Below are 16,489 nucleotides of genomic sequence, written 5' to 3'. Positions count from 1 at the left end.
TAATAAGAAGTTAACCAGTGAATGAGGGTAGGTGGAAAGGGAAGGAGGAGTTATTTTTGTGTGACTATTGGAGCCTCACACATCTGTGTATATATTCTCCCTCATTTGTAGTTGAGTATTTCAGCCTTTCTGCTTTTCTTTGTTCCTTTGTTATAAAAGTGTTGAGTTTCCAAATACATTATTTAAGATTAGTATGAAAATTTAATCTGAAGGAGGTTCTGGTTTTGGGATCCTAAAGTTTGCTATAACTTGGAAGATTTTTGTGCTGTTGTCATCTCCTCACTTCCCTTCTTCTTTATTTTTATTGTTATTTTTTCTCACTCATCATCTTCCATCAGCTGCAGTTACTGTAGGTAGACTTCTGTGACAAAAGAGACTCTTCAGGAAAGAGTTCTGAAAACGGTCAGAATAATTTTACAGTAAGAAAATCTCTGGGGGATTTCCTGTTTGTCTGTTCCTATTCACACACAAACAGAACAGTAGAAATCATTGAGAATTCATCTATTCCTATAGTGTAGCACTCCCTTTGCAGGTCTGGCTATGTGTACATTCATCTTATCCATGTCTCAAAAATACACAGTAAGAGTCAGCACCAGAAGCTAAAAATTTTCTTTGGAGCCACCTAAATATATTTTACTGGTAGGAAGTGCCTTATTCTGGTAGTCAAGCAGAATAATTAGCTACTTAGTACTAAGCTCATCTGATTCTATACTGCATCTAATCAAGTTCTTATGACTCCAAAATTTTAATTGCATGGAAACTCTGTAAGATGTTCTGTCTTAAAGCGATATCTATCCTTTGAAGTTGCAACATGCTGACCATTCAAGAACTCATACGTTTTTCATGTAGTAACACAAAACATTCACAGGATAAGCATATTTGGAGAGGTATATTTTCCCAGAAGTAAAGGTTTTGAAGTCCTCAACGTACAATGTGAAATAGGTTGTCTTTTGCCTCTGGATTTCTTTGTCTCAATCAATTGACACAATGAAAATAAACATCAGACCGTGATTATCTTTATGAGGAATTTCACCATTTTAGAAGGGAGGGATGAAAGTCTTATGTCATCTGCTTAACCCACCACTTCCTGAAAGAGAGCTCAGCTTTTAAAAATTCTTCTCTGGTTGTTGTCTCTGGCAAATCAACCATCACTCTGGTTCTGCAATGTTTGCCTTTATCAGTGTAAATCTGGAGCATCTTCATTAATGTTAGCAAAAAATTCATATCCTGGAACCGAAAGGGAGATTTTACATCTTTTTACACAATCATTAAAAGACCCCATGAAAAGTAGTTCTGTAACTACAGTCCAGCCCACTGAATCCTTTAAAGAATAGTGATAAAATTATTACAGAATAATCTGACAAGAATAATTCTGAGACTTTTAGCTGGTATACACTGCACTGGCATTATTAATTTCTGATCACCTAGCAAAGTACCTCACCCAAGTATACCTAAGCAAGTCACTTTCATTTAATTTACCTTCTGAAGGACATGACAGCATCTGTACATTTTGAGATGTAATTGCTGTTATCCTTCAGTTTTTTGAAACAAACACAATCATTCTCCTGAATTACTGACTTTCCGTGACAATTTTTTGAGGTTGCATTTTTTTAAACTAATATCTTTCAGACAGGTCCTGAATAATGTAAGAGGATAAAGCCCACATGAAAAAAGTCAAGAATTCAGAAATGAAATTTTAGCTGTCAAACTTTAACTTAGTTGTTCTTTATTCCCTTAATATTCTTCAAACAAAATCCATCTCACTCTAGTTCATAAAGAACATTACCCTAGAGGACATACTACCTCTGACTTTTGTTGCAGGTTGATTTTTATGCTGGAGCATTGAACATTAAAAAAATCCACATTCTAAGCAGCTATTATGAGGAACTGCTGCCAAATATGTGCTCCCTCCTTTTTTTTTTTTTTTTTTTTAACTGCCTATGTGAAAGAAAATAATTTCAGATCCAATCCTCAAGATGGATGTACAAGGGTAAGCCAGCCTTTCTCTGCAGGATTTCGAATGGAAAGACAAATTTCATGGAGGAGATGTCACCACCGCTCTGATTTAGAAAAGTACCTGAACAACCATATACAAAGTAAAACATCAGTTCCTCTGGAAATATTTCTTAGTGTCACTTGTTTGCATATAAAAGTGTCTCAGAATGCCTGGTAATATGACAGAGCATGCTTCAAGTTTTAATTACTTCTAGAGAAGCTTAAGCTGTATTGAACTTGCTGAAGAAATGCTGTAGAGATGGCTAGAAGACCAAAGTAATGACACTACACACATGGCTTAAGGTGAGGGCTGAAGTAGTGTGCTCAATTCTGGCTTCTCTTGTGATTGTCAATACACAACGTATTTGAATCTGCAAACAAACTTTGGGATTTCGTGGCTATTTAAATGGTGAGGATCAGAGAGGAAAGACCATTAAAACTACTTATCTAACAATTTATTAGCAACTTTTTAGTGCTGAGCCAGAACTAACACCTAATTACTTCTAATTCCTTCATTACTGCTCTGAAAGTGAACCAGACATGCAACTGTCTCGGCAGCACTGGCTGAGCTCTCCCCAGGGGAAATGCCAGATCTCACACTGGTTATTTCATTAAGCTTAATCCCAATTCCTAAAGCATTCAAGAGATAGTATTTGAACTAAAAACACCTCAGAGTACTTGGTTCCCTTCTTTCACTTCTGTTGTCTGCCACTTCCAGACTGCCCTCAGATAGGTAGTTGTGAGCATGAGGATGCTAAAGAGAGTGATATGCCAAGGTATCTATGTGGAAGTATTGTTATTGGCATCTAACAGGAAAGCTTTTACTTACTTTTATTGTACTTCTGAAACTGAAAGGTGACCCAGGGAAGCTAACAGTTGAAAGCACATGAAATATCACAGATGGGACTGAAAATACTAACATTCATCTGAGATTTCCATTGGGACCAAAGGCTATATAAGACTTAAGACCTCAGATTCAGGTAGTACAACCCTCTCAAGGTATATTGTCTGAGATAATCCAACTTCTTCCCAACTCCAACTCTAATTTACGTGTGCATTTGCTTTGTTTGTAGAACTTAATGACTTTTGAAACACAATATTTAGCAGGCAGTTTTAGCAAAATATCATGTGTACAGTTAGTGTGCATACATTACCGCTGTACCAAGGCAATAAAATGTAACAGAAGCTCCCCTGAAAATATCTGTCTCTGAATGTCAATAATCTGCATACAAAAAAGCCCCAAAGCACTCACTAACATGATAGATGGGGTTTTAAGTGATGCATATATAGTCCTTAAGACAATACAGAGAAGAAGCTTTAGAAGCATTATTGTCTACTCTAAGAAAAAGTTCAGCAAGCAAGGACACATCTCTTGCAGACTTTTAAGTCTATTATCTAAACAATTTTTAAAAATCAGATTTGATGCAATTTAGTTGAAGCTCAGATTAATGCAGGTTTAACTGGCCACATGCAAGAAAAGCTTCTGGTAAACCACTTTCCTTAATTGTCTAAAAAAGGATTGCTTAATTATTAAGCTAATGCAGTTTTATTTCTGCAGGAAATGGATCCAAATCCATCAGTGTGGATAAAATATTTTAAGTGGTCTCTCAAAATGTAAAGACTAAAGTTGATAGAGACTTTTCTGGTTTCTAAATGCAGTTTCACTGCCTAGTGAATAAGACTTCACTCACTTCACAGACTACTCTGGCGCTCAGAATCACACCACTTATGGGTACAGTCAAAGCTGTTCTTGCACAGTGTGAATGTAGCACAACACATGTAGCACAAGAACACCCAGCTCTAAGAAAATAGGACCACTGGACCAGAGCTCTCCTGTTTCTGCCCAGAACTTCTAAGATGGGCAGAGCTGAGCATCAGTATAGATATGGTAGCTGCTGATCTGTTAAAAAATAACCATGTCATTGGAGTGAGCATCAGTGAATGGCATTAATTGGCATCCTTAGCTTTGGAACCTATACTAAGAACCTTAACAGAAGTATTTGATTATTAGCAGGATAAAAATTAGGACTGTGATTTAAGGAGGAAAGGCAACACATCCACCCCTTGCACATGTCCATCAGCAGAAGCTGACACTCAGGATCATCTCCTAATGAACTGCTAATATTGTTACCTTCTTAAGCTATCCTAAAGAGTGACTGCTGGGCAAATGTCTTTTGTGAATGTCACATGATGAATCTCTGGAAAAAAATTCAAAAGTTTTCTATGGGTTTTATGACAGGAGACTTTAAAAGCAAAGACATTTACTCTTCAGGAAGCAGCATCCTAGAACCATCATTAGGTATGTTTTTCTGGTTCATCAGGCATTTTAGCTGTTATAAACTGAATGCCCATAAGGATTGAGTAATACAAAGTGGAATTTCTCAGCCTGTGTGGTCAGAAGGTGTAGCCTTTGCTTCATTTCTCTTTGCAGTGAGAGAGAGTGCACATGCTGTTTTAAGACCTTTAGGGATTTGATGGTGGCATCCTACCTGCAATGGATTTGGTGAAGTAAGAGGAGATGGAAGGCCATGCCCTGGTGACTGGCTGGGTTTCTGAGGGGAGCTGGAGGACTGTGAGGCTGGAGGTGGTTGGCTCTGGCTCTGGGACTGTGTTTGGTTCTGCTGTGGTGGTGCTGATGGCTGTGGCTGTGATTGCTGGGTCTGCTGGGTTGGCTGTGGAGTCTGTGCCTGCTGAGCTTGCTGCTGCTGCTGGCTTTGCTGCTGCTGCTGTTGATGCTGGAGCTGCTGAAGATGCTGAAGCTGTTGAAGCTGGGAGTTCAGGGATGAGGTAGCTGTGAATTGAAGAGAGGGAAGGGAGTTATACAAGTTTCAGTAAATACCTACTGCTTTAAAAGTATTCTGGATAAAATTCTGGTTTTGTTACTTTGAGGGGCACACTGCTTAGAGGACAGCTGGCCCTAGACTTCAGGATGTGGGAGGAAATTATTCCCATCAATAATAGCCTGTGGTTCTGCCTGTATAATTCTGTGGTAAAGAGCCAGACTTCCCTGGGCGCAATGAAAGCAAACCTTTGAAAGGGCTAGAGAACTGCCCACAGGATGGGGCTCAGAGTGGAGAGGCTCAGATAAGCTTACCAGTGAAGCCAATGGGAATATTTGCCTATAGAAGAGAGGAACAGATTGTCACTGTACTTGTAAGTATAGCAAGAACTCATAACATGAACCAGTGCTGTTATGTAAAGGAGGAGAAAGCCATAGTCATAAAATAAAGGATACTTTGCAAAGAATTTTGACATGTTATTATGCAGTAGGTATCAGGAAATAAAACATTCAGCTGCAAAATTTCTTGTGTGATGCCTAGGGAGCAAAAAATACCTAATAAAATGTGTGTCTCTCTGAAATAAGAACTGTTTCTTATAATTCACATCTAAAAGCTATAAATTCCTTGTAACTTGCACTGCTCACTTACTCCTGATAGTTAAGATCTGTTGTGTTTTGCTAGTATATGCTTCAAACAAGATGTTTGGAAGTGAGTGGCTCACATCAACTTCCTAGCACAAAGGGCAAACTTTATTTCCCAGAGACACTTTCAAACTGACTAGGATATTCATTAAATTCAGGAAGACAGGAAGTGTGTCATAGGGATGTCACTAAGGAAGAACAGCTTTAAGCTGCAGCAAGAGCATCACAGAAGACTGATGCTTTCTGGGATTATGCCCTGAACAAATCACCTCGGTCTCCAGACACAGAGATGTTAATCAACATCTTAAGGGTTGAATTAGTTAGCTATAAGATCCCAAGAGAAACAACTTGCAAGGTCATTATGATGTTTTTCACTCTGTATATTGCTTTGCCAGCACCACCTTGTATTCTAATTTCTATTCAGAGAAGCAAAAGTAAATTTGGAATGAATTAAATTTCTTATTTTCAAAATGGCACTCAGATTGCACGGCCAGAAACTCTGTTGACCAAGTTATTTGTGGACTGGCAGATTAAGCCACGTCATCTCCACTTTCTTTTCATGCCAACATCCCTATTTCAGCTTTCTAGATGTCCATGACCTGAGGCTGAACCTGAGGTCTTGGTGCAACTTATGAAATCAGTGAGCCATAAACTGGAATAAGAAAAAGAAAAAAGAAAAGACAATGGTGAAGGATGAGGCAGAAAGAAAAACCAGAAAAAGCTGTAAGAAGGAAAAGTATAGGACTAGATAGAAAGAGCTGTTGGCTCTCCATTCCCATACTCACAGCTGCTCTAAATTTGCTTCATCAGATGCAAGAATCAAACTAGAAATACGCTTTAACAAGAATAACATGGCTATAACCATGTGTATGTGACTTCAACAAAGAATCCTAATAATACAGAAGAGGACTGATAATACCAATATATTCTATCAAGAAAATTATTCATGTAAGTTTTGTGCTTCAACACAAAGCAGAGTGACCATCAGATTAAAAACATGCATGGAATCTCATGAAAAAGAAATCACTCCAGGGAAGTAAGGGAATACTCCCATCAATTTCTCAATGAGAATTTGTACCTAAATGTCCCAAATCCAACAGGGTAGTGAGTGGAAATATAATCTAAGGCATGTGAGAACAAAGAAGGTGTGCATATAAGAAAGCAGCTGCATGGATTAATTAACAATTCATGTCATGAATCATCTCAGATGGCAAGGAAAACCATTCACCCATTCTATCTGTAGAGGCAGAAAGACCCTAACCATTCCCACAAGGAACAAAGTAATCTAGACCAGCTCTTTCTATTGTGCAGGCCATTTCTTCACCTATGATAGCTTAGCAGACTGGATGGACCACTGCTAAGCAGAACAAAGACTTCAAATTGACCCTTACTGCATCCACAGACTCCAACACAGAAATGAATTAAATGACATCCCACAGAAGCATAAATTCTAATCCACATGGCTCAAAAATGAGGGACTGTTTTATATTATGTGTGAACAATTGGACAGGAGGAGACACAGCCTTCTCATCTTGGACTAGAAAAGCTTTGCTTTCAGTACTGGTCAATACTTTTATATTGGTGAAAGCAGGAAGGTCAATATTCTACCATTCACTTTTGTACTGGAAATGAAAACATTCTTGCTGGGGTAGAAGATATCCCCTGAAGGATAATCTGATTAATTGCTTCATGGGAAAGATTCCAAGTTTATTGTCAGCAACTGTACAAAATTATTCAAACACAAAATTATTCAAATAACTTCTTGCATTTTCATGTCATTCCTTTAAAAAGCCTCTCTGAAGTCCATCATCAAGCTGAGCTATAAATTGCATTGAAGTGGCTTAGAGAGGTATGATCGTTTAACATGCTGTTGCTAAACAAACAAGGAATTGGAAGAAGGTGTTCTGAAAGCCACACAGTAGGTGTACCATGAAGCTGGATTCAGGGCTCTGGATCATGCCTGTGTCTGGTGTTCATGCTGCCAGATTGCACTGCCTCTCACAATGTGTGTACTATCCACAGCAGGGGTTGTGTCATATTATTGTTTGCAATCAAATCCAATCCAACTCCCAGAGCTGGCTTGCTTAGCTCATCCATTATAAATAGTATACCTGTCTAGCATTTGTCACTTTCTGCAGAGCTTGGAGCCTGATGGAATTTCAGGTGGTACAACAGTGCTATGTCTGCATGTATAAAAGATAACATGCACTGCCTACCTCACAGGAATCTTTTTTATGACTTACTGGCTAACAGCTGGGTAAAACTTTGACATATTTTAATGAAAAGTGCTACTTTCACAATTGCATTCAAGAATTAAAAAGGCTTGCAAAGAATTGCAGAAAGTTCTTTTCACGGTTAAAAAGTTCAACATAAAGTACATCACTTTAAAAGAGACACACAACTAAAAATGCATGCAAGCAACAAAAAACTGTGAGGAAAATCCACAAAAGCTGTGTGACATTTCAACTCTCTCTAAAAAAATATGTGTTGGATATATACCAGGTACCCAAGATGATGGTAAATATAACTGATATCTATGAAGAAACAACGGCACATGGGGTTTCAAAACCTATGGTTCAACAAACTTCTTGCTTGCTGTGGTGTTGTGGCAGACTTTCCATGGGATCACCCCACAGTTTATGATCCTACTTTGAGCAGATTATACTTACTCATGGTATCAAAGCATTTGCACTAGAAGAAGAGGCATGGAGTTAAGTGGTGGAAATCAATTTTCAAGAGGCAGGGAAAGCAAACTTTCTGATCTCCTAGGTCATCTACTGCAATACTTGTCACAGATCTCAGGCTACTTTGTGGATTAGACACAGTTACGACCTAAGGTATATACTCCTCCTTGACTTTCTTTGGGGATACCTCAGGCATAGTGTTGCCACGCATTTACAATATTCACACAAAATGTGTCATTTCTTATTCTATTCCTCTGTTGGTTACCTACACAGGAAACTAAAATGAAATGAAAATGCCCTTCTGCCAAATAGAGTGTTACAATGGGGAAAATTCACCTCTGAGGCAACCACGCTGAAAGAAGCAGTGTGATCCATGACAGGGGGATGAGTGAAGCTTTGTTGTAGTGGGCAAACAGAAGAGGCTCTGTCTTCATTTCCCAAGCCTGATTAATGGAAAATAGTAGCAATTGTCTCCTCTGGCTAACATATTGTGACATAAGTAGGGGAATGTCCCTGGTTTTATTTTAGGTTAAAATATACATTTTAAAGTTTAATCATGATTCTCCAAAAAGCAAGGAACATAAGTGTGCTCACAAATGTTTATATAATGAAAACAATTTAAAATTAGGACTCCTTTTTCACCTTTCCTTCACAATATAAACTCAGATTCTTAAGACCTCTACAGCACTTGGCAGAAGATCAAATTAATATTCAGGGATTCAAATTGTATCTAGAATCTGCTCTTGTGGATAACCTTCATATAAATTCTGATTTATTTCGGTAATGTTTTGTGCATTTTTGTTTCTGTGTAAAGAGGAAGGAGGGGTAGGAGGAATAAGAAACAATTTTAGCTTACAAACAGTTGTGCCACTCTAGCTTCTCTCCTCCTATTTATGTAATTGCATAGTTGTTCTTCAGTGCCTTGATACAATGTACAATGGACTAAAAATAAGAAAATCATACATTAAACCTTTTCTTATTTGACTGAGCACAGAATTTGACTCCTGCCATTTCAAGGGCTTAATGCCTTTTTCCACTTCCCCTGTAATGGAGAATGGATTTGCATTGCCTTAAACTGAAAAGTGTAACTAACTTTAGCATCTGGACTTGCGTTTGAACTGACATGGCTCGCTTTTTTTTCCACCCTGTTGTTTCTCTTCTAATGAGGTTTATGCCTTTCTTTTCTTTGAAACAGATTTCTAAAGACTGAATACACACAGTGAACAATCTAATGCAAGCCCGCATTTACATTCTCTCCCCCCTGGGTAATGAGGGGTGGGTTAGCCAAATACCCGTGTTTTTCCATATGCTTGGATTTTCTTTTTGAGAGTAAAATGTGAGTTCTTTTAAATATGTTAGCATACTCTTTATGAAAAAAAAATCCCTGAAGGGTTGGACTTGTGGCTGAAGACATTAGTAATCAGATACAGAGCATATTCTTTCGAAATCACTGGCTCAAATTCAGCCTAGGTCAATATAGGGAACAAAAGTCATTAAAGCACTTTAATGGTGCTTTTCCATGTTTTCTAACATACAGAAGATGTATTCAATGTATAGAAGTCTTATTCATACGCAGATATCCACAGAGAGCCTGCCTGCAATAGAAGAAGTTTGCCACACAGCCAAGGTAATAAATTGATGGTCTCACAACATCTAATGAGGAAGATCAAGAAGACTTGAATGTCATCAATTGGCATCTTTATTTGCACTTTCAGCAGAGAATAGAAAGAGTACACGGATCAAGTCATCTCCTTGCTCCTAAAGGTGATCCCTCAAGGTTACATCTGCAAAACACAGATGGGATTATGGGAAGAAACTTGCCAGTAGTCCTCTGCACCAATTCTGCAGATAAACAGAGAACTTCGCTTTCTAGTGTTGTCATATCCGACATCGTTCATGAGCACTAAATTCACTTTAAAGAATGTAGGTAATAAAAAGGAAGCATTAAGAAGAAAACCATCATAATTTATATGGTGCCTGTGGTATCTCTATGTTTTGATGAATGCTGGACCTTCCCTGAAAAATGATCCACTGCATTAAATAAATCTGACTTTTTTTTTTCCTTATCAAACTTTAAAATGTACAATAATCCACTAAAATCTTGAGGGGGAAAAAAGAAGAAGAAGAAGAAGAAGAAGAAGAAGAAGAAGAAGAAGAAGAAAAAGAAGAAGAGGAAGAAGAAAAAGTTCTAAGGTGGAGAGCTTGACTAAGTATCAGGACAAGTATACTTCGAATATTTTCCATTTTAAGATAATCTAGGGGCTATTCTATGACAATACTCTGTGAGTAAAGTTCCCTGAGTGTACTGTAAAAATTGCATTAACTTATTTAAAATGCCCAAAGGCAAGAACAAGCTGGAGAAATTAGACTTTAATAAGCCATTTACTTTCTCAGTTCAAATGGGACCTTAGGTCTCATACTGTACAAATGGTTGAAATGTTAACTGGAGTCAGGGTATCATCAAGACACAGGAGATCAATCAGGATGACTTGTCTTGGGATTCTCATTCAAAGACAGGCAATTAAGCATAGTATGACAACACTGTAATTGTTTGAATGCCAAAGTCTGTGTGTCAAACAAGTAATGTAGATATGCTAAATTGCTAAATTTTACCAGCCAATTTTTTTTTTTTTTTTGTGAAAACATGACTCACAGATTGGAGGTAGGATCTTCCAATTACGTCCTTATGCCAGATAAGAGCAGTTTTCTAATTACAGAGTGCAGGACCACCTCCAGATTGTCTAAGAACAGAATAGAAAATCAATTAAAGTGGCATGGTATTCCTACACAGTGGATTTCCAGACCATATTGAGCCCATAACGATGTTTCTGTGGACCAGAATTTAAGATAACCCACTCAATTCATGGGAAAAAAATCTTCAGGACTCCATAGCAAGAAACTAATTGACAGTGAAAAGATTATAATTTAAAGGCCAACATAACCCAATGTAAGATTTCACAGCTGAAGGGATATGACAGGGAATGGATGAATGACACAAAGAAATTAACTTTGAAACAACAGTCTGCTGACTCAGAGAACAATGACCATGATATATAATGGACATGAGACAAAATCTGGGCATTCTCAGCATATACAAACTTTAGTGAGAAAAACTGCAGTTTATTTTTGCTCTCCTTTACTTTTCAGATGCTCTAACATTGATGGGAATCATAATTTCAATGGAATTTATGCAGACTAAGCGTTTGATGTACTCAAATTAGCAATACTTGTAGAAAAAGCAGTGCAACAACATACAACCTCAGAAGCCTTGGAAGAAGTTGTGCAGAATCCTGTCCTACAGTTCAGAGAGTCACAAGTCCCCACTTCACCAGGTATCCTGCCATTTCTCCTGACAGTGTGCCTATGTGAGGCTTTGGGGCAAAGTCTCATCAAGAGGAGCTTGTTGAACTGCTTGGTGGCTTCAGAGTGATTTTGCATTCTTTCAGGTTATAGATCTGCAATTGCATCCTCTATAATTGTTTATGGTAAATGGCTCCTTGGACAAAGAAATATTTCTGCAGTTGTAGCTTCAACAATGGTTCTTTGAAGATCAGGAATTACAAGAAGTCTCCTCAAGGAGTCTTTGAAGTGAGTGATGTTTTCTTAACTAAAAATAACATTACTGTAAATGAAATGTACCAGGTATTCTGTATGCGTGTGTGTGTGTGCAGGGTTTTTTTAAAACAATGTGATCAAATAATGAATCAAAATATTTGTGGTTTAAAAGGTTGGTCTGTAAGCTGAGTTTGTGAAAGTGTTCTGGGAATGGCATAGGTTAAATGTCACATTATCCCAGCCCCAACCTAGGGAAGCAATACAGGCTACAGTACCCAGCAGGTGACTTGGTATGAGTGTTTGCTTTCGTGTCTCAGATGCTCATTGTAACCATGTTTCTATCAATTTTCACTTCCAGTCTTTTCTGAAAGAAAAAGACTTGAAACTCTTTTCTATTAAGAACTCTAAGAGTCAAGCACCTGTAAATTCTGTTTCTGTGTATGAATTCCAGCCAAAGAAGTTAGCTGAACAGCAGTGAGAAGAGGCCATGGAATGACTCAGAAAACAGCAACATATACATTATAAGGAGAAAGGGAAAAAATGCAGCACAGTCCTCTTCTTTTCTTTACGATCAATAAAACTACAATAGCAAGTACAAGAACTAGGTGCAAAATTGGCAGTTCTACCTTGCTGCACACAAATTCTCTGCCAGAGTTGAGACTTGAGCTTCAACATTTTTAACAGGCCCTGTTTTTCTCGATGAGGCCTTGAATGTCTGCTTTTACCAAGACATGAAAAATTTGAAATAGCAGTAACAGGGTAAAAAAGGTGGGGGAGAACACAAAGCAAAAGAAAACACATGGCTGCAATGCTCCCTATTCCTGTGTAGGGACTGAATGCTACTCATCAACAGCTGGGACACAAATGCAGTACTATGTTGAACGTGGTATTCTTCACCAGGCACAGAAGAATAAAAATGGACTAAAAAGCTTTGTCTGTGTCACAAGGGGCATTGCTTTATTAGCTGTGGTCCAGAAACAATCTCAAGCAAAGTTGGTGAGGAGGTGTTGTGCTAGATGCTGTAAATCACTATGTGAGTAGCAGATAGAGGTGTTCTTTGCTTATAAGAGGGATCAGTGTTTCTCTACACTATGCAACTACTTCCACACCAGAAATTATAGAAGAGGTGGGAGATGAACTTTAATTTGGTAATCTGTTGTACCACACGCTATTCTGGAATGTATGTACCACCAGCAAGGTACCTGATGTTTGCCTATTGTTGACTCTCAGTAGCTCTTTTTTGCTGTCTTTAAGAATCTTCCATGATTTCCAGTATTCGCCATGCATAATTAAGGACACCACATTTAGTTACGTGTATTTCAAAACATACCATAGTATCTGTAGCTGTTTTCTTTTGGTGATATTTAAGCTGACTACAGGTCAATTTGAGGCAATCTGCCTATATCCCTTTTTCTAGTTTGTTTTACTTGCAGAGAGATTCAAAACAAAGATAAAGAATAGGGAAGCAATGGTTCTAGACTGTGCAGTTGTATTTGGCACAGATGGACTGACTGCTCAGTTTTAGTTTGCAGTAAAACGAGAGTGGCTGCATATGAGATTTCTTTCCAGTCTCTGCAGTTCATCAGCCAAACATCTTCCCGCTTCAGATGCTACTCAGTTTGGCTGTGCTTGGCGTCTATCGCCTTTGTACAGCAACAGTGAATTAGCTGCTCTTTGGGTGCTCATGTGCTCCTGTCTACTGAATTTCCTGCTCACCGATGGAATAAACAACCTGGGTATCCACATAGTGCTACATATTCTACTACTCATCGGTAAAGAATTTGGATGGGAGACTTGGGGACAAGATTTTATAGTCAATCCTCATTCACAGGCTGTGAAGTCAGTCACACTTCTGTTAGGATGAGACCCATGCACAGCTGAAGAGAAGGACTGGGGAGTCCAGAAAAGCAGCTGCATTGCACTCCCCGGTCAATGCATTGTACACATCATGGCTTCCAAAAGCACATAGGAAGCCCCATGCTGCTGAACACTGAAAAGTAGCAGTTAAGAGCAGTCCTTTACACAAACTCCATCTAGATCTTACTTTGGCTCTTAAGTTGCTTCTTCAAGGTTAATTATTTTTAATTTGAAAGGAACACATAGACATTAATAAAAAGAACTTCCACTTAAATAATGTATTTATTTACATGGAGTTGGAGTCCCTAGTTATAGAAGGAGAACAAAATCAAAAGGACATAAAGGAATCATTTTGGATTGGCAAAAAATAGATTCAAAAATTATTTACTGTTTATGTACATATATTCAGCCCGAACAGAATATTGGCACCCTTTTGATGCAGTAACTAACACTTTATCATCCTTATTAATGAAAATACTTGTTTTTCCAGACCAGCTAATGGAGGAAAAGCTGAATTTGGTTGCTAACCTGTGATTGTCTGAAAAAACTAACACAAAGCTAGTCTTTGCCTTTCTCAAGGTAACATTGCCCCAATTTTAGTATTCAGAATAATGAAATATTTAAAATAAGTGTTAGTGTCTCATCAGCTGTGTTAACTATATCAAATCTCAATGACACTACAAAACATTACTAATGCATTAAGGCTGTTACACATGTTAAATATATCTGCTATTAACAGCATCCTTTTAAGAATTATAGAAGAATCCTCCAGAATTTGCTCTAAAAATACATAAAATTCATAATAGAATGTATCCTAACAGGCATATTTTATTCACCCTATAAAAATATACTGGTAGTGATGCATCTGGGTTGTGTGAAGTTTCCAAACAACCACAAATTTCTTTTAAAAATTTCTTCCTTTATATTTCACCTTTTCATAAAATAATGCAAAAGCTACCTCAAACCGTAGAGAATTAAGAAAATTTTTATGATAATTAAAATACTGGTCATAATGTGAAATTGATTGCTAATGTACAGCCATGATGTTTGGGGGTTGGAGGGCAAGAGGAGAGAATTTGTTCTCAAATTCCCTTGTTTTTGAAATTAGTGAATTTCTCATCCTCTTGCAAAAGCCCACTGACTAGTGTAGATAGAAATACCAAACCTTTACTGTAGTAATTATCACTGCTCTATTTACTGTACTAAAACACCACTACAATATTTACTGTACTAACTCCAATGCCGATTAAATGGAGATGAGCTTGTTTCAAAAACATGTACTTTAATGAAAAGCCTGGACCATTCAACAGTACAAAACAAATAAATACATGTCAGTGCTGATACAAGATCTAGCTTTTTGCTTAAATTAACTTCTAATTTTAAAAGTTAGTGGAAAAAGCACTGAGCAGTGGGATGAACTTTCTGTCATGGCAACTCTGCGAACAAAAGTCGGCACAATTAGTGCACATGGAAATCTGAAACCACTACTTTAGATATGCTTTGCCAAGTTTTAACTAAGTAGATACAAAGACTGTTCCTTTCATTTTCAGTGCCAGGGATTTTGTCTTTAGTCTGTTGATTTTAATACCTCGCTCAGAAGCTTGGAAATGAATGTTTCTTCCATCATCAATTTAAAACTTTTCCATTTGCCAACTATGAATGTTTATTCTACTGTGTGTTTTCAATGAAGATGAAATTAATATGGATCTCTTTGATTTTCCACCCAGGTGCCAGGAAGCATGGGGCAAACTATTTTTTCATCTCCATCCTTGAGACAGAGCTAGGTCCAGCATAACATGACCACAACACTACCCATTTTCTCCCCTCTCTCCCGCAGTCTTCAAATATGGCCAGTTTTGGACTCATGTTTGTCTAGAGTCTTCCTGGAAAGACCAGCTCTACAGAGGTCCTCCAGCCTTCTATAGGCTATGGCAACTTCTATGGCCACCATCTCCAGTGGTTCAACTCTGTTCCTCTCATGCAGAACCTTCTCTTTGTGCACATAAGGCCCCAACAGCTTCTCTTCTCTACCAGCTGTAGACACATTTACTTCTTTATAGCTTACGGAATTTTGATGGCACTCCAGCAATCCTCACCTTTGAACAGGGAACTGAAGCAAATGCAAATCTGGCTAAACATTATTGTCAGAAAATAATATTATAAATGTGATTGTGATAAAAAGCTGTGCAAAAATGTGTAAATTCCTGCATTCATTTTTTCAGGAATGTATAGGGATGTTTTTTTTGCAAATAGCTACTCAATCAGTAAAGCTTTTGGGAAATGTACCGGGAAATAGCTAAAAAGATAAGACCCATAAGTGAAAGCTAGTGTTCTCTAAGCAATCATCTAGTGCAAAAGATTTCATTAAGAGGTTTGCAGCATACACTGTGACTGTTTTACGTATCTGGATTATGGATCACAGGGATTTTCAACTCATAAAGAAGCTAATGCCAGGAAAGCATCTTATGTTTTAAAGTTTTACACTAGAAAACAAGAGTGGAAGCCAAGAACATAAGACCTCTGATATTTGTGAATCAACACTGGTCCACAGACCAGTACAGACAAAAGCAGAAGTAATTTCCTTTTTTTTTTTTTTAATGCGGCAGTGTTCTTAAATGGATTAATTCTAGCACCTCTTAATCATATCTCACAGTGAAATGATATCTGATGTCATGCAAAATAGCTTCAGCCAGGAACTTTGCTGGTTCAACTGATATAACAATGATTTCAGACCTGATCAAAATATATATGCAAAATAGATAAACTTTAGATGTCTGCATGATTCTGTCACTTTCTTCAGCTAAAATTGGGAGTGGCCTTTTTGCTGTGTACTGTCTAATGGATGTCTTGCAGACCTGCATCTCACTTGACTGAGAGGACCCAGTGTACCCCCTGTCAACAGCCCAGAGAAGACCACAGGGAAAATGTGCAAGGCACTACCTGCATCTTGTGCCAGCATGGTACGAATGCAGAGCAC

General features: G+C 37.9%; 1 protein-coding gene across 1 annotated transcript in view; it reads right to left on the bottom strand.

The window, feature by feature from the left end:
• The window catches only part of POU6F2 (POU class 6 homeobox 2), a 248,070-nt gene that overhangs the window by 89,537 nt on the left and 142,044 nt on the right, over positions 1-16,489 (bottom strand). Inside the window, exon 4 of the mRNA XM_031060864.1 lies at positions 4,485-4,786. Within this exon, the coding sequence (XP_030916724.1) occupies positions 4,485-4,786 (302 nt within the window). The remainder of the gene's footprint in view (positions 1-4,484; positions 4,787-16,489) is intronic.

The sequence above is a fragment of the Geospiza fortis genome, unplaced genomic scaffold (genome assembly GCF_000277835.1).
Source record: "Geospiza fortis unplaced genomic scaffold, GeoFor_1.0 scaffold265, whole genome shotgun sequence".
In the NCBI taxonomy this organism is placed as follows: Eukaryota; Metazoa; Chordata; class Aves; order Passeriformes; family Thraupidae; genus Geospiza; species Geospiza fortis.
The sequence above is the reverse complement of the archived record's forward strand: the minus strand, read 5'-3'. Positions and strand labels throughout refer to the sequence as shown.